Source organism: Lissotriton helveticus, chromosome 6, assembly GCF_964261635.1.
Source record: "Lissotriton helveticus chromosome 6, aLisHel1.1, whole genome shotgun sequence".
Classification (NCBI taxonomy): Eukaryota; Metazoa; Chordata; class Amphibia; order Caudata; family Salamandridae; genus Lissotriton; species Lissotriton helveticus.
In genome coordinates, this window is record NC_136067.1 from 1163686243 (window position 1) to 1163704517 (window position 18275).

At 48.0% G+C, this 18275-nt stretch overlaps 1 protein-coding gene across 2 annotated transcripts in view; it reads right to left on the reverse strand.

Annotated features, from left to right (window-relative positions):
- The window catches only part of ABCB10 (ATP binding cassette subfamily B member 10), an 878274-nt gene extending 863446 nt beyond the window's left edge, over window positions 1-14828 (reverse strand). Inside the window, exon 1 of one of the 2 annotated variants that reach the window (XM_078648832.1) lies at window positions 14105-14828. In XM_078648832.1, the coding sequence (XP_078504958.1) occupies window positions 14105-14429 (325 nt within the window). In that variant the 5' untranslated portion in view covers window positions 14430-14828. The remainder of the gene's footprint in view (window positions 1-14104) is intronic. The other variant, XM_078648833.1, reaches the window with a different exon arrangement.
- Window positions 14829-18275: the final 3447 nt, after the last annotated feature.

An 18275-nucleotide genomic window follows, 5' to 3' on the forward strand; every position in this document is an offset into this window, starting at 1 on the left:
TGTAATATTGCAAACAGAGTTCTTGGATTATGTGTTGTGGATCGCTCCTGCACATATCCAGATTAATCTGGCAACACCAGAGCTGGTACCAGGGGCTGAAGTTTCATCGCAATTATTTTTGCCAAAGTTTTAACATCTATATTGATTAATAACAGCGGCCGGTATGATTCACACTTTTTGGGGTCCTTATTGGGGTTTAGTATCATAACTATCAAAGCCTCACGCAAAGTGGGAGGCAATACACCGCTATCACATGCCTCCGCATACACTTCAGCCAATATCGGGGCCCGCTGCTCCATGTTAAGTTTTATATAACTCGCTAGGCAGACCATCAGCCCATGCTGCCTTTCCAGTGGGTAGTTTTTGTGTAGCCTCCTTCACATCATCTACAGTTAGCATATAACTCAGCATAGAACTCAGTGAACACCGGTAAGATCTCCAATGTAGTGTATCATGGGGTCGAATTTTTGTCCAATATTTCAACTATGTGGACCTGATCTTTGTGTCCAGATAATTTTGCAGCTAATGCACGTCCAGCTCGGACCTCCCCCTCCCAACCCCCCATTGGTCTGACTGTATAACACTGAGACCTAAAAAGCACCTCTTCTTTTGCTATCTCACCATGTTCAGAAATTAGTTTCCTCATTTTTGCTAAGTGCTCAGGCCACAGTCGGAGCTCGTATTGCCTCTCTAGGTTCTGCAGTTTACTTTCAAAAGCTTACATTTTATTACCGAGTGACCTCAGGCCCTCAGCCTGTACCCCCATGCATTCTCCTTTATTGAGACTTTAAAAGATTCCCACAATGTTTCTGCGTCCTTAACCGACCCTTTGTTATCCCGAAAGAAGATGCCAATGGCTGCATCTATTGTGGTGCGAAAGACTTGATCCAGCAATGCCTCGGGCTGTAATCGCCACTGGAAAGGGGGTCTAGTGTAGGTCAGCATTGTGAGAAGTTGGCCTGGCATATGCTGTCCACTAGTTATAGTGGGCACCTTGCACCAGTCCAAACAACCCTTATTGAGGATAGGTTTAAAGACAACCTTTATTGAAAGCTATCCTAGTGGTAGCTATGGAGAGCAGCATTCAGGCGAAGTCTTGAAGGAGTGTAAAGCTGCTTGGTTTACCAGATTATAACCTCTTGAATGACCAAATGAAAGGAGAACCACACCAGGGATATATGAAATATATGTATTTATTACTAAACACTCTCTACTAACCTCTTTATGAGATTAGAGAACAAGATACACAATATCAACACAATAGAACTTCAGTAAACAGCACAATATACACTGGGCACCAGGGGGAGACCAAACCTTATATTAAGAAAGTGGTATCAGAACCACAACTTGACTAGACACAGTGCCTAGAGCACGTAGAATCGCTGGGACCCAAAGGAACCACCAAGGTAGTGACACAGGGGACCCACGGGGGACACGTGCATTGTGAGAACACAGCCGCGAGCTCCGTTAGCTTCTATGGGGAAAGTCACGGTTGGAATTTTAAAGTTTAAGGACATTTAGGGGAGGACTTTGAGCAAACCCCTTTAGACTTAGGGTGTTCTAGAGCCAACATCCACAGAGCAACGAGTACTCAAGTTACCTCACCCAGGGAAGCCGCGTTCATAGGTGTCAAATGGTGTCGGGTCGCGTCGTGGTTTTCAATGGCGACCTGCTGCAAAGTGCTGCTGCTGGGAAGAAGGAAAGTGTCCGGAGGGATCCAAGCCTGGATTGAAGATGTGAAGAACCTGAAAGCAGAGGGGACAGAGTCTGGGTCACTTGCCAGTGACCAGGGGCACGATAGACGAATGACCACCGATTCAGGTGCAAAGAGGTAAAGCTTGACTCTGCGGCCACGAGGACCAGGAGGCGTCGACGACGACCAGGAGCTTGATTCGAGCTGTCCCAAGAAGGATGTTGAGTGCTGCGGCGTCGGTGCTCGGATTGAACACAACAAGCTTTGGCAACAGCAACCCATGCAGGAAAGGAAAAGATGCTTCAGTGCGGACCAGCATGGTCCTGGGGACTCCCCAAGTGATGGATAGTCAGGTTATGTCTGGAGCAACCAGGTAAGCCCTTTGAAACGTTGCCTTCACAGGGACCCACCAGTCAACGGACCAGGGATCGCGAGGACCTCGAGAGGAATCACACAATACCAGCCCACTGGACACTCGGTGAGTGTAGGCCAGTAATCTTCGGTGGAAACGCTGCTCGGGGCTTGCACTACAAGTAGCTCTCAAGGCACAGCCTCAAGGATCGCCAAGAAGCATATGCACTTGCAAATGTGCACGGTGTCCAGGGGTTCCGGTTCTACGGTCCCCATGAGGGCTACGGGTCTCAGCTTTGCTGGGAGCTCGGTTCAGCCTCTGGGAAGTCTGGGAACCCACCTCTGTGTTGCAAATTCTTCAGAGTCCAGCTGGAGCTTCGGATTGTAAACCGGTCAGATGCGTCTTTGATGCCTGCCACGCAGGGGAGTAACTCCTTTACTCCAACGGAGATTCAGTTATCTAGCCCCTTGTAGATCATTGAAGTTCCAGGATTATGTATCAGAGTTTAGTCCGGGTAAATCTAAAGTCCTGTAGTCAGGGGTTCCTACTTTATACCCAAGGAAGGGGTGGGACAAACTCTGGGGACCCACCTATGGGAAGGTCAGGATAGAGGGGTGGTTACACCCATATCCCTTTGTCCAGTTTCGCACCAGAGCAGGGGCTGGTAGCCCCTGCAATCGGTTTGAGCTGGACTAAGCACAGTGACACCAAACGCGCCCCCAGTGCTAACTTCAAAGCACCCTTGGAGTGCACCCACCCAGCCCCAATCCACTAAAGCCTGTCTGGGAAGTGGTTACACCTCCCTGTGACAGGAAACCTATTGTCCAGGCCTCCCCTGCCAGAGTTTCGTCCAGCAGCAGGTGGCCAGACTTGGGTCTGTGGCTGCAGCATCCACTTTGTGATGCCAGGGTTCTGTTAAGCTGGTCCAGGGTGGACTGTTGGTGCCATGTTTCTCCCTCTAGGAGAGTGGACTCATACCGTCGCCGCCAGGACTGGCAGAGAGGTATGATTCCAAGGCATTTGACACCAAACACGACATGTTTCCTTGCAGCCATTCCAAAGTTAGCATTTACCACGAGGTTATAATGCACGAGAGTATATGGTCTGACTGCATCACAGAACAACCCGGATAATAGATTCCGAAGGCTGCAGAGGGGCCCTGCTCATGCATGGGCACCCTCTCTCACAAAACACAGCACCCTGCCTTCAGGATTGATAAGGCCTGCTATAGGGGTGACTGATAGGTTTATATGTGCAATGATATAATGTAGATATAGGGAACCTATATCCAAGTAAGGGGTGCATACACCACCTTACACAAGCTGCTGTAGCAGACCTGTGGTGTCATTTTGAGTGGTCTTTCATGGGTGGCATAATACATGCTACAGCCCCTGACAGGCGTCTGGGGTACCTATGCCCTGGGTATACAGGATACCATATACTTGGGACTTATAAGGGTACCCCAGAATCCAATCTGTGGTATACCTAAAGTACAGGCAATCTTTTTAGAGAGGAAGCAGCTAGGCTGGGGCCCTGGATAGCAGTGTCCCAGCCAGACTAAAGTCGAAAAACAGTGAATCATCAGCAAAACGTGGGGGTAACTATATGAAGCAGATCCTACTCTCCTACATAGCATGGCCAGCTCCAGCATCACTAGCGCGTGGTCCGATAACGTTCAAGCTAGATGCACCACCTTCTCGACCCATGAGCCTACTTCGTTAAAAATTAACCAATAGTCCAACCTGGACCATGGATTATGCACAGATGATATGTCCTGGCCAGCATAACCAGCGCGTGGTCTGATAACGTTCAAGGTAGATGCACCACCTTTTCCACCCATGAGCCTACTTTGTTAGAAATTAACCAATAGTCCAACCTGGACCATGGATTATACACAGATGATATGCAAGTAACCTCTTTCGTTCCTGGATGTCTCACTCTCCATGCATCCATTAATCCTTACGCATTCATAATCTCCCTGACAGTGTTTGCAGCTTGTTTATCATGCCAATCTGTAGTGGTAGATCTATCCATCAGCAGATCTAGATATATATTCAACTCCCCTCCCCAAATTATCTGGTATGGGCGAAATAATTTCAAACGCCTCCAGATGTCACTCTAGAAGGCTGGATCATCCACGTTTGACCCATAACTATTCACCAAAACAACCATTGTTCCTCCCAAGGAGCCTTGTACTAGTACGAACCTGCCCCGATCATCGATTTCAGCGTGTAGAAGTTTGAATGGGGTTCCTTTTTAGGTCTTGCTTAGCAGCAGGCATGCGCTGCATAGGATGAGACTTCTTGAAATCGATTCGCTTTTGGGCCCAAAACATGCATGCGTTGCGTTGCTGTCAATGGTAACGCATGCACGTTTGGCGATTCCCTTGCAGGAGCGAGCAGTGGTACCATTTGTCAGCAATTATCACGCGTTGCTGCTCGCTCCCGCAAGGGAAATGCACTCCCCCCGCCAGCACTCCACTGTCCGAGCCTTTCCACCATCCCGCCCCTCCCCGCCCATTGCCAATCCGCTCCTGGGCTTGTTTTGCTTATGTTCACATTACCATGTGTTCAGTGTGCTTATGTTTCACATTTAAATGCCTTATGAGTATTCGGTTGAGTGACACTATATCCAAGTAGAATTAAGTAGCTATATCCGTTTTATGGCAAAAATACAGTTAAAAACGTTGAAGCTAAAAGGCAGGAGAGAGCTTTCGAAAATATTTTGTAACATTTCTCTCATGTAACGTAACTGGTTCTATTGTACAGCGCTCTGACACCCTCGGGTAAAGTTTGCGCTATATAAAAATGCATTAAATAAAATAAACCTGCCATTTTGGGACACAGGGTCATCTCCCTTAACTGTCGGGACGATTGGCTTTTAGTTCATGTCCGTCATGCCCTTCAGATTCCCCGCTACAACGCTGGATCCCACAACATGACAACAAGGGAGGTTCGGCCAAATGCGACTGGAGCGTGGATAGTGGCCATAGCAGAGATCACTCCAGGGACGTAATACAAGCCCCCCACAGCCCCTCAACTTTCGTTACGCCATCACTAAGTCTGGTCTCGCGTCTAAGGCTTTGCACCATTGTGTAAACTGTAAACACTGTTTGGCGCAGGATTCACAAAGAGTTGGAAGGGGCCCGAGACTCAGACTGCTCACTCGCACTTGACCTGGACAAAATCACAGTATGGAGCAAGTGGTAAGTAACGTGTGCTTGCTGCCAGCAATTTTATTAGCTGAAAAAATTCAATAGTAAAATCCTGCCCACCAGACATTGAAAAGTCCACAAACACCTAAAACCAGCCCACCAGTGAGGCCAGCTCGCCTGGCACTTCCAGATTGCCTGATGCCAGTCTGACCCTGGGACTAAAGGTGGTGAGAGGGATAACAAGCATTGGCTTCATTTAAGACTTTACATAAATTCAAAACTGAACTCCTGTGGGGAACACGGTGTAGCTAAACATCTAGAGCATTGACAATGCAGGCTGCAGTTCTGGTTCCCACAACAAAAAAAATCTTTTCATCTCACAAACTTATTTTACCAGATAAGGTGTTACCAAGGGTAAGTAACTTGCTCATCTGATAGAGACTTCTAAACACAGATTCCTTGACTTATAATAGATAGCCAAGCAATTCCATTCCTGGAGGAGGGTGTGCAAACCAATTTCAAATGAGAAAGTCCTGCTAGACTGGACGGGGAAAGTGCCCATACCTGCAGACCCGACTGTCCAGACAGTAATGTTCGATGAACGTGTGTAGTGAAGCCCACGTTCCTGCCTGGCAACTAGCCAGGACCGGAATTCTGTGTGCTAACGCAGTGGCTGTAGCATTAGCTATTGTGGAAAGAGCTAGCAAACCCTCAGGAGGTTGCTTCTTGGCCAGGGAGTAGCAGATTTTGATACATAGTACGACCCAAAGAGAGATGGTTCACTTCTGCACACTACTGCACGGGAAAAAGTCCACCCAACCGAATTCAACAATGGCTCATAAAGAGTCCACTCATTTTAATATACAACATGGAACTCACCACGGGGCGACAGAAAGGTCATAAGGTGAAATGAATTGCAAATATAGATATACAAAAGTCTTTATTTTCTTTTTTTCATTATTTAGTTTATATACTTTTTATTCAAAACATTAGATAACATAGTACATCAATAAATAATTACATAGAAATTACATCAATAGATACACATCATATGAATTCCCCACATCAACCTCTCAACAGGCATGCACTCTTTTCTCATTCAGTCACACACAGACATCCACAAATATACCACACTAAATACACATTCCTCAACGTAATCCCCAGAGTGACACAAAGAGGGGACCCTGCGGGACCTTCGTGGCACACTGCCAGGAAGTCCAGATCGATAAGGCAGGATCCAGAATTCAAGTAACGCCAACGCGCGTTTCGGTGCACGGCCCAGATCTACGGGCGCACCTTCATCAGGGCTTTCATGCCGAGGGAGAGGGGAAGACACGACACATAAAAGATACACCAGTGACCAATCTACTTTGTGACTCCGATAGTGAACAATAAAGTTATTGTAGAACCAAGGGGGCGTTATAGGTTCGATTTATAACAGTGTGGCGTCATATGATGGTCAGATGAACTGACTTCTGAAATGGTAGCGCTTCCTGGACATCCAAATTGAATCTGATGTAGCCGGGTGTCAGGCCGGAGCAGCCACTTGATGAAACTCTTGTTTATTAAAGTTGCAGTGGCATCCTTGGCGGCATGGTGTTTCAACTGCGCGGTGCTCGTGGTCGTGCTTGTGTCACTGTGTTTTTTTAAAAATTTTTGCAAGCTGTGTTTTGTTTCCACAACGTCGATCAGCGGGATGCAGCGAGGTCTGCTTTTTTACGGTTGAGTCTGCATTTGCTTAGAGTGGCTTAGCTCTCAGAGTAACACCGAAGTCTGTTGCAATTACCTCCGTGGGGGCTGGGGGAGATACTGCGATCTCTGCGACGGACGTGGAGAAGAAGGAGTACTTGTCATCGGAGGGTGAGATGGGGGCGAAAACGGACTCGGATAAATCCCTGCCCAAGTCCACTAGAGGGGCCAGGCACATCCAATCTAACAAATTGGATCGCTATACCCTGCCTAAAGGATCTCCGATCGACTTGAAAAGGGGCCCCGCGGGGGAAGCTGAGGACACTCTTGCAGGCGAAGAGCCGACACTGACGGATCTCATGGCTGCCATCACTGGATCACTAGAGTTCAGACATCCTTGGGCCAGAAGATGGAGGCCTTGGACAATAAACTGGATACCGTCACAATTGAGGTGGGGCTGATAAGAGCGGATCTCACAAAAGAAAGTGAGAAAGTCAAATCGCTGGAAGTCAAGACAGCTAGCCTCATAGATGATGTTAACTTGTTGCAGCAAGAGGTGCGTGACCTTAGGGCCTCCGGGGATCTTACCGACCGGAAACTTGACGATTATGAAGGACGGGCAAGACGCAATAACATTCGTATACTGGGAGTGCCGGAGAAGTCAGAGGGTCCAACGCCAGATTTATTCGTTGAAAATCTCATTCTTAATCATCTCAAACCTAAAGGTCTTAGCAACTTCTTTACGGTTGAGCGTGCCCACAGGGTCCTGGGTGGTAGACCTCGACCGGGGGCGAACCCCGTCCTATGATTGCTAGAGTCCTCAATTTCCGAGACAAGGATGTGATCCTTCAGACGGCTCAAGCTGCGGCTCCATTGAGATTCGGGTGTCATCGACAGACTTAGCAGTGGTGTATTATCATAATGTCTTCTGGTAGACAGGGATTGGGGATTGTTACACTCAGTTGGAATGTGAACGGGCTAGGGGATAAGATAAAAAGAGAAATGGTTAGCCAGTTGATTAGGAGGCACTCACCGGATGTGGTGTTGTTGCAGGAGACACATCTCATGGGTAAGCGTTGTATGGCATTACATAAAGGGGGGTACAAGCTAGTGGCGCACGCAGGATTCACCACAGGGTCAAGGGAGGTGGGGATACTTGTTAAAAACTCCTTTCCACTGACCATTCATGCCACATGGGCGGACAACCAAGGTAGATACATTGGTGTCTCTGGGTTGTAGGAGGGGAGAACTGTCACATTTTTGTCTGTGTATGTCCCACCGGCCCTACAGGCTGACACCTTTCGTGACCTGTGTACATTGTTTTTTACTTTGCCTGTTGGGATGCTGATCGTGGGAGGAGACTTTAATGATGTAATGAATGGAGAAGTAGATAGACATCCGGCCCGAGTTCTGCCGCCATCCCGGCGGTGGTTATCGGACTTTGTAGAAAGCACTGGGCTTGCTGATGGGTGGTGAATGAAAAACCCTGGTGAAATACAATACACGCATGCCTCAGCTGCACATAACTCCCTCTCAAGGATAGATTATGTCTTGGTGCCGGCATCACAGGTGGCATGGATCCGAGAAGTGCGTCATCTGGCTAGGGGGGTATCTGATCACTCGCCGGTCTGGCTTAGCGTTGAGTTGGGTCAGGGAGACGTGGCTAGAATTGCCCCCATTAGCGCTTGGCAGTTGAGAGACCCTGACACTAAGAAGGAGATTATACGAACTATTTAAGGATATTTCCAGAATAACGTAGGTACAGTGGAATCAAAATGCTCCCTGTGGGAAGCATATAAAACTGTCATTAGAGGGGAAGTATTATCGATAATCTCGGGGAAGAAGAGGAAGAGCCGGGCAGAGGTTGATAAGGTGGAGGCAGAGTTGATGGCCTTGGAGAGGGAGGTGTCGATAGACGCAGCCCCAGAGAAGATGCACCGTTTGAGACTCCTCAGAGATAAATACAGGAGTCTAGCCAGAGATAGGGCCAAGATGCAACACGCAGATACCCAGAGTAGGATTTATGAACACGGTGACAAAGCTGGGAAATTGATTGCGTGGCTGGAAAAGGGGGAGTGGGCATCGCGACTGGTGCCGGAGTTACAGGCGGAGGGCTCATGTAGAATAACAGATCTGCAACAGATAGAGGAGTTCTCGGCCTATTATAAGGCAGTATATACAGCTGAAAGTGAGTACAAAGAGACTGACAACGCAGATATGTTACGTGATATCCCGATGCCCACACTCTTGGAGGAAGACAGGGATTTTCTGGATTCCCCTTTCACAAACGATGAAGTTGCACAGGCCATTAGAGGGGTCCACTCCGGGAAGGCCTATGGCCCGAACGTGCTCCCCATAGAGCTATATAAAGTGAACGCAAATAAGCTGGCTCCTTTCCTTCGAGAAATGTTTCTTGAGAGTAAGGAAGAGGGTCAGCTTCCATACGATCAGCGAGTAGCTAATATTATAGTCATTCATAAGGACGGTAAACCGAGGACAGAGTGCTCCTCTTATCGGCCAATCTCACTCTTGAACGCCGAACCAAAGGTGCTAGCAAAATTACTGGCGACTAGACTGGTAAAGGTTATTACGACCCTGGTCCATCCGGACCAATACGGCTTTATGCCGCGCTGCAATACAGCCCTTAATATACGTAGGTTGCATGGGATTCTTGGTGGCGCATCAAAAATACATGAACCAGCAGTCCTGTTATCATTGGATGCTACCATGGCCTTCGATAGAGTTGAGTGGCCTTATCTCTTCGCAGTCTTGGATAAGATGGGTATTGGCCTGGAATTTGTAGGTTGGATCCGTCTCCTGTATTTTGGTCCCCTGGCCAGAGTGGTGGTGAACAATCATAGGTCTGATGATTTCCCTTTGGGAAGGGGCACTAGACAGGGATGCCCTCTCTCCCCACTGTTGTTTGCGCTGGCACTCGAGCCACTGGCGGCGTGGGTCCGATGGGACAGGTCGATTCGGGGGCTGAGGTGGACGACTGAGTGGGAAGATAAAATATCGCTTTACGCTGACGACATCCTGTTGCATCTTACCACCCCCAGGAACTCACTGATTGTATTTCTGGATGTCCTGGCCATATTTGGGAGGTACTCTGGCTTTGCCATTAATTGGACAAAGTCAGTCCTCTTTGTTATCAGCGGTGATCCCCCAGATGTCCCTACAAATTGCCCAGTGAAGTTGGAGTCAGTGGGGTTTCGGTATTTGGGCATATACGTGACAATGGATCCGAAGATAAGATATGATAGGAATTTTGTGCCTCCATTGGCCAGATTCCGGATGGATGTGGCGAGATGAAAATCATTGCCACTCTCCGTTAGGTCGCGCTGTACTGTTTAAAATGATGGCCCTTCCCCGTTTCCTATACGCGCTACAAAACACATTGGACCCGGTGCCCCCCTCATATTTCAAGGAAATAGAGTCCCTTCAGAGACAGCTTCTTTGGGAGGGCAGACCACGCATTGCGTTTTCCAAGCTTACACTACCCTGGTACGATGGGGAGGATTGGCCTGCCAGACCTCCAGAAGTATTACTGGGCTTCCCAGCTGGCGGCGATTAATCAAGCAATCTATGGATTGCCGCTAGACCCCGGATATGCGATAGACCGTGGTCAGATGCCAGGCGGTGAATATACAAGAGCTCTCTATGCCAGAAAGGGCCGATTTCCCCTGGTCGGGCCGGCGGCGCATGCAGTACAGGTGTGGCACAAGGCTAATCGATCTCTTAAATGGGATGGGAGAATAACTTTAGCTACACTGCTATGGAATTCGGAAGGCTTGGGAAATCTGTGGAAGATGAAGGGCTTTGACAGATGGGATCTCATTGGGATCTCTCAGGTCAGAGATGCGTGGGGGACAGACGGGATCCTTACTTTTGACGCCCTACAGAAACGGCACCAACTGCAGGAGAGTGAGCGGTACCGATACACACAGGTTAGACATGCGTTGCTTACTAATATTCCCCGTGGAGCTACGCCCCCGGAGGCTTCTCCATTAGAAGACCGAGTGTTGGACGGTCATCTTCCAACCAAAACGATCTCTTTGATCTATAAAAAACGTATTAATCACACTGAGGACCCACTTGTAACCATTAGGGAACAATGGGGTGCCGATGGCCTAGTATTAAACGATGAAGACTGGAGGGAGGCCGTTTCTTCTCCGAGAGTAGTGGCCATACAGATGAGACTCAGGTTGGTGCAATTGAAGATCCTCCATCGTTCCTAAGTTACAGGACCTAGACTGGTGCGAATGGGTTTGGCTGTGAATGAAGAGTGCCGTAGGAGATGTGGGGAAACCGAAACGTTCATGCATACATTATGGAACTGTACTGCCATACAGAGCTACTGGGTCAAAGTACATGACAAGATACGGGAAGTGATGCGAGTGGAATTGGGGTTGGAGGCACCACGCTGTATCCTAAATGTCTGGGAGCCAGCTGATCTTAATTCACACGGGAAGCATAGGGTTACCCTGGCATGTGCGGTAGCCAAACGCAACATTGCTTAGCAATGGGGAGCCAGTCAGGCCCCCCAGATTGGAAAATGGATGGAAGATTTAGATTGGTGCATGTTTAGAGAAAGATCAGTATATGTTGCCAGGGGGAGGCCCTGGAAATGGGGGGAAATCTGGGGAGCTTGGAATAGCTACAGAGGAGATGATTGTGATCCCCCAGCTGTAAATGAAGATACTGCAGTGTTGGATTCGCATTGATCCCTGAGAAACATCACAATGTGTATTTTGAAGAATGGAAGATGTATAAATAGAACCTGTGTTTTCGGTTGTCACCTGATGCATTTAATTTTAATTTCTGTATGTGTAAATAAAAAGAATTTTAAAAAATAAATAAATAAATACTTGATAATTCACATTGGTTTACTACAAACCCCAGTCCCACAATCAGAAATGTATTAAGATTCCTTGTTATTGAGAGCTGTGCTGATTCAGATACACTGAATGAAGAGTCCTCACTTTCTCTTACTACTGACTCAGCTACATGTTTGCAGACTGTAAATTCTAATGCGTCACAAGAGGTACTTTTAGAACATGGCCAGGTTTTTGACTTGCAATGCAAATTGAGATAAACTCTGGAACCAGAAGTTCTAGCAATGTCTCTATGCCTGTAAAATATTAAGATTTTTGTCTTCACTAGGTATTTAGATGCTTATATTTTTGTTCTTCGTTAGGGAAAAGAAGATGTAATGTTGTGGTACTTCTAATTAGTCCTACCCTCATTTCATATCAGAACTTTTATTATCAAGACATGTTATGGAACTGTTTGTGCTTAACTTGTTGGTCTGGGGTCATCTACTTGCCCTGCGAGTTCCAAATACTCCTGCGTAGCAGTTGCTGCTGGAAGTCACAGGACGAGGATGCTTCGGATGTGGGCTTCTCACCTGACTCAATAAACCTATTATAAAAAGTGCTTTTGTGTTGGACAACTTACTTCCTCACAAGGAAACTCCGAGCTATGCGGGGAACAAGGGATAATGGAGATACATGGACCTCAAGATAAGTATCAGCGACGAGTGAGTGAGAATCAGTGGAATAATGTAGTTTTCAGTTGTGACCAATGTTATTGACCATACAAGGCTTTCTTTACCATAAAATTATCATAAAAGTATCCCCACGTACTAAAAAAAGCGATGCTTTCAAAAGGTTGTAATTCGCAAATGTGTGCCACTTTTTTGGGGTGGCCGGGCCTATTTTTGGCTCCAATCTGACTCTAGCTTTCATGTGATACATAACCAGAGGTCGAAGTGGGAGAGATCGGATGGGCACAAAAATGCCAATACCTTTTTGATTTATGAGAAACCGTTACCCTACTTCTTGTGAAAAGACACCCGTCCTGGGACGGTTAATTGCAATAGTTTAAATGCTTCAGCTGAAGTGTCATTCAGTGACTCTCCTGTGCGGAGACACCGAAGCTGGGCAGACAGCTAAACAAGCCTTTCTGTCAGGGTGTCTGTTTGCCTGAAAGAAATGTAAATATGCACAAGTTAATTCTGCAAATGCATATGGTAATCTGCAAACGTAAATGATACTTGGGAGACTGCACTGGCTTTAATTGATCGAATCACTCGAAGTTTTGTCATGACAAAGATTTGTTCTTTGTGATAGGAAGCGCTTTTAATTGTACTTGTATTTTTATAGCGTTTATTACCCCGACGAGGTTTTAAAAGGGATACTTGTGTAAAATAATTGCAGTACGTACGGTCTTGGCATTAATAAAATATATATTTTGGAAGCACCATTTTATCTTTAACCTTTGTGCATTTTGTATCAGTCTAGCTCATACTTTGTGCAATGCAAGTTTAAAGTAACTGATATATCCACAGTTCTTTCTGTCACAGGCTGTGACTCCGTAGTGCTAAAAATGCACAAGTCACCATCTCCATTGCACCATCCCATTCTGTGGCTCTCCAGTTACACACAGAGCTCTGCAGGGCATTAACTAATAGATGTATCATAATGTACTATATGGGGCATTTCCCACTGAGTAACGTTTTAAAATTTTCATTTAAGCTGCATGTTATTTTATATGTTGCTACACTACAGTGAATGACCAAATATATTTACAGAATAGATTGTATTTGTAAACACACCTTTGACCCCGTCCCCATTGCATGCAGCATTACAGTTCCCATACCACTTTTAATGCACTTTGAACGCTGTGCAATACTGCATGACCGATTAATGTCCTATTACTTACCGGTAATCTTCATTACTCCAGGTCCCGTAGTCCTCCACACCTTCATTACAAAGTGAGATGGATTATCTCACTTTGTAATGAAGGTGTCGAGGACGAAGGGACCTGGGGGTAATGATGCCGTATCCGGGAAGCTTCAGCATCCGAAGTAAAGGTACACGCCGGAGGGGCGCGGGGGGAGGAGCAGAAGCCAGTTTAGTCCAATAGGCGTTGTGCGCCTGGGCACAATTTCCGGACTCTCGCAGGCGGGCTGTCTTGTTCTTTTGAATCACGTTTAACTTTCTGTATTTACATTCCTACAGCGCTTACTTTTTTCGATGAGGCGTTGAAGCGCTTTACAGCGAGTATCAGTAAAGCCACCCGCCGTCGTAGGTTTAATAAGGTCACCACCCTCTTTGCAAACGAATACTATAAAATGGTTCGTTTATCAGGCACAGGCTCAAACTCCTATCTTAAACCTCAGCGGTGTCAGTCGTTTATATGCTCGGCGTCTTACCTGCCAGCCTCCAGCGCACGGGGTGTGCCAGCCCCAGGAGCCGTTGCAGTTCCCGCACCTCCACAACTCTCTTTTCCGACTGTGGCTGCTGCCCCCTCTCCGTGGAGGGTGCTTCCGAACTGCGCCACCGGACGACGGAGTGTCCAGCCCAGCCAGCTCTGGGAAATTGCAGGTGTGGAAGGCGCTGCCAACAGAAGATTGTGCGGTTGCTATTGAGGCGCAAGGGTGCAAACAGGTGTCTAGTGCCCCGCACTGACGTCCAACTGCGACTCCGCATTGCCGCAGCTCCACCGTCCAGCAGTAGAGCCATACAGTAGGAACTCATGCCACTACTCCTCCGACACAACTAAATGAAACAAACAGCGCTTTCGGCAGAAGCACCCTGTAGTCATTTAGATGCGGGTGGTGGGCACTGTCCTATTAGAGCGTGCCAGTAGACTATCTGTGAGCAAGATACTGCGCATGGGCGGTGTCGTGTCCTGAGTGGAAGCCACGTTAAGCTCAGGCATAATTGCCTCACATGTTCTTCCTGCTAGAAAGATAGAAGGCACGAGAATAACTCGTCCCTTGGAATTTGGTTTAACCAATAGGAGGAACTGCCTGACGACAATATGGCCGCCAATCAAAGATGGTATAGACCGCCCATATCCGGGATAAAATGTTTCTGACCGAATCTCCTCCTGCAGGGAGAGATGCTTTGCTGGCTGGCTGAAGCTGATAAGACGAGAAGCCGGGCGTTCCTTAAGTTAACTTATCTGTTGTAGGGCGGTGGCTCTATCAGACGGGATACATTTCATGGTTGGCGTAGAAGCTCACGTGACCTCACCCGATCCAGTTATAGATTCACCAGTCGGTACTTTGTACTGTTAACATCAAAATTCAAGAAAAAAACGGAGAACCGTTAGCAACTGTGAAGCCGTTCTGGTGGATTAATCTTTCCTCTACTTTTAGGGATTCTATAATTGCTGTGCCCTGGCGTGTCTTGTGTTTGTCTGTTAAAATAATGCTCGGGTGTAACCCTTCTTGTTGAGAGCGGTGGGGGCAACTAGGCCTTTGGAAGGGGGTAGTACTCCAGGCAATGTGGGGGGTCCTAGAGATCTTCAGAGACAGTATGGGAACGCACATTGGAAAAACCAACATGTCTGGCTTTACTGTGATAATGCATGCATACAGCAATTGTTCATTCCTGCGTTTTCATGCTTTAGCACACTAAATTCAGATATGTTGACTATCCCCGTGCGTTCCCTTAATGCATTAAGCACTGCTGGTGTTTCCACAAGGCCTGCGAACATCGGATGACTAATATGGTTGGATCAGAGGGAGTCCTGAGCCTTATGCACGTCTGACCCATAAAAAAGAAAACACTGAAGCCTTATTGTAAACGTGTTTTTTTCGTTACTAAAAGCAACACAAGCTGCCTAATAATCAAATGCTTACAAGGAACAAGATGTTAATGGGGGGGTATTTATTTATGCGTTTTTATATAGCACGTACTTTACCCGAAGATGTCTGAGCGCTTTACAAGAGAACCAGTTGCATTACATAAGGACTTAAGAAAACATGAATTACATAAAAGATACTGCTAAACTCAAAACAATTATAGTAAGTACACATGTCTGCTACAGATACTCATGGTTAAAGTTATGTATATATAGTGCAAATTCACTTAAGATTACATATTGAGAAAAGTTGAAGCGATTAGGGTTGGACAAATGTATATTACATATTTAGAGCATGATCTTTTCGCCATTGCTAGGGTTCTTGTAGTGCTCCTTCAGCCAGGCAGTCAGGGTGCTGTTGAACTCACAGCCAGTGTTCTTGGGCCTGGAGGGATCCCGAACTGGTGCTAGCCATAGGGGTAGAAGGCCAGGTGGTGGAGGGCGAAGATGGCATGCTGGATCCCAGGATGTCCAAGTAGGCCTTTATCGCTGGTTTTGCTGAGGTCCAGCGGGATGCTGTGAAGCAGCGGTAATTTCATCTGGTAATTTCTCAATGCAAAACCCTCAGGCTACCTCTATTTTACCGCTGAAAAGGTGTTGGGCCCTTGACACCATGTATTACCTTCAGGAGATTTTAAATAAACATGAACAGTCAAAAATGCAATTATTATTTAAGTCAATGAAGAGAGTTGTTGAGTATTTTAAAGGGTTTTGTTTTCTAGTCAAAAGTTAAGTTTTTCTCTGACCCTTTCTTCATTAGTAAAATATCAATCAGGTTACAGAATTTGGAAAACAGGAAACATAGCATTAATACAGAACATCTTACAGTTTGCATATAAGCAACATATGTAGAAAAGAAAATGTGGCGCGAAATGTCAGTCACAACTCTTAAAGAGTCGAGGAGGAGCTTCGCACGCGTCCAAAATGGCCGCGTGAGCTTAGGGCTCCCGAGACCCTGCTGTCCCCGGGCATATCCTGTCGCCTATCCTGTTGCCGGACGGTGAAATGCGGTAGCGGAAGAGGAGCGGTACCGGGCGCTGAAATTTGCATCCCGTTCGACTGCCGTGGACCAGAGAAAGAGGGTCGGGAAGATCGTAGCCTACTTGCTCTGAAGCCGGGGTCTCGAGTTGGCATCAGACCCCGGCCCGAGTGTGTCAACATCGGGGCTGAACCGGAAGTCGCCGGCCCGGCCCCGCAGTGGACCCGGCTCCCCCCCCACACTCGATGAGCAGCCCCCCCATAGCCCCCGACATGCGTCACAGGCCGGATCACGGAAAAGGCAAGCCTGCGCCACCGCAGCACGGGTCTCCGCGCTAATCACACCACAGCCCTGGCCCCATTAGCGCTAACTGCGCAATATAAAGGTCACACGAAACGAGCTGGGGAGCGAAGTTGCAGTCTGGATTTCCCCGATTGAAAGTAGGAACACCTGCGGCGGTTAGCATTGCCCTGGGGTGTGGTGTGCGGGTCGAGTGGAGCAGATGTGGCGCAGGTGATGGATGGCTTAAGCAGCTGTGGCCTGGGCAAGGGGTATGGAAAACTGGCGCCCAATGGGAGGCTCCGACTGCGAAATTGCATCCTGATGCCAGGACATCGTGCTGGTGGCTGAGAGAGAACGCCGGCAGGGTGCGAGCAGAGCGGTCTAGGGGCTGACCGTCACCCTGGTGCACCGGTTCGCACTGTTGTTGGCGGACCACGCTGGCGGATCAGGAGTGAGTATAGTATCGCCCAAGCGGCTGTGCCCGTTGTCTACCGCCACCGTCACAAGATCTCAGCCATTGAGGGACTCGCTCATAACTTGACCTTAAAATGGTGACCAAACCTGAAACTGAGAAACAACAATCTAGGGCTACTAGAGGGGCCAGATACACTCAAAGCAACAAGTTGGATCGATACACACAACCCAGAGGGTCACCTACCAGGTTTGGGAAATCGCAAGATGGGAGTGTGGAAGCTTCGGCTGCTATAACAGAGCCCACGCTACAGGATGTGATGGCCGCGATCGACGGGGTGAAAACCTCCCTCGCTGCTTCATTCTCGTGGAACGGGCGTCTCCCCGCTGTGAAGGATGACTCTACGTATCCTTTCGGATTGGAAATTCCCGATTCAACTATCGTTGGGACTTAACCCCGCTGAGGGATCTCTGTTCTTTTTTAGAAGAGCGGTCAGCGCACAGAACTACTTGTACGCTTACTCAGGATGCCCCACTAGATGGCTATCCTATCACCCTTGAAGGCTCTGTACTGACCCCTCTGGACGTTCCTCCAGGCGAAGCCCCTTTCGACTTATTTGCGTACCGATTGCAGTTGCAGAAAACGGCAAAACAGGGCCGGAGGTTTTTATCGTCAAGATCGACCCGATTTATGCTGTGTTGAAAACATTTCCCACAAAGAGGATAGCGCCTCAATTGAGGTTAAAAAAGTTTCAGTCCGAGGGGCGTGGCTACGCAAGCGGCGATGGCGGTTGTAGCCTGCTAGAGCTCCCGCCGGCCCGCCATTGATCCGACGAATTATCCTGGTCCCCGAGCCACTGACCCGCAACCAAAACGGGGCTACGATTACCAGAGGCGCCAGTGACCATCCGGTGTGTTCGGTGGCGATCCCGCGCTCCCGAGCGGAGCTGGACAGCGGGGTGCGAGGTGCGGCCTAGTGGACTGCGGAGCAGCCGGGGCCTCGATTTTGGAGCAGCCGAGGAGTGGGTTGCGGCCAGGGGACGGCCGCGGCGCCCCGCTT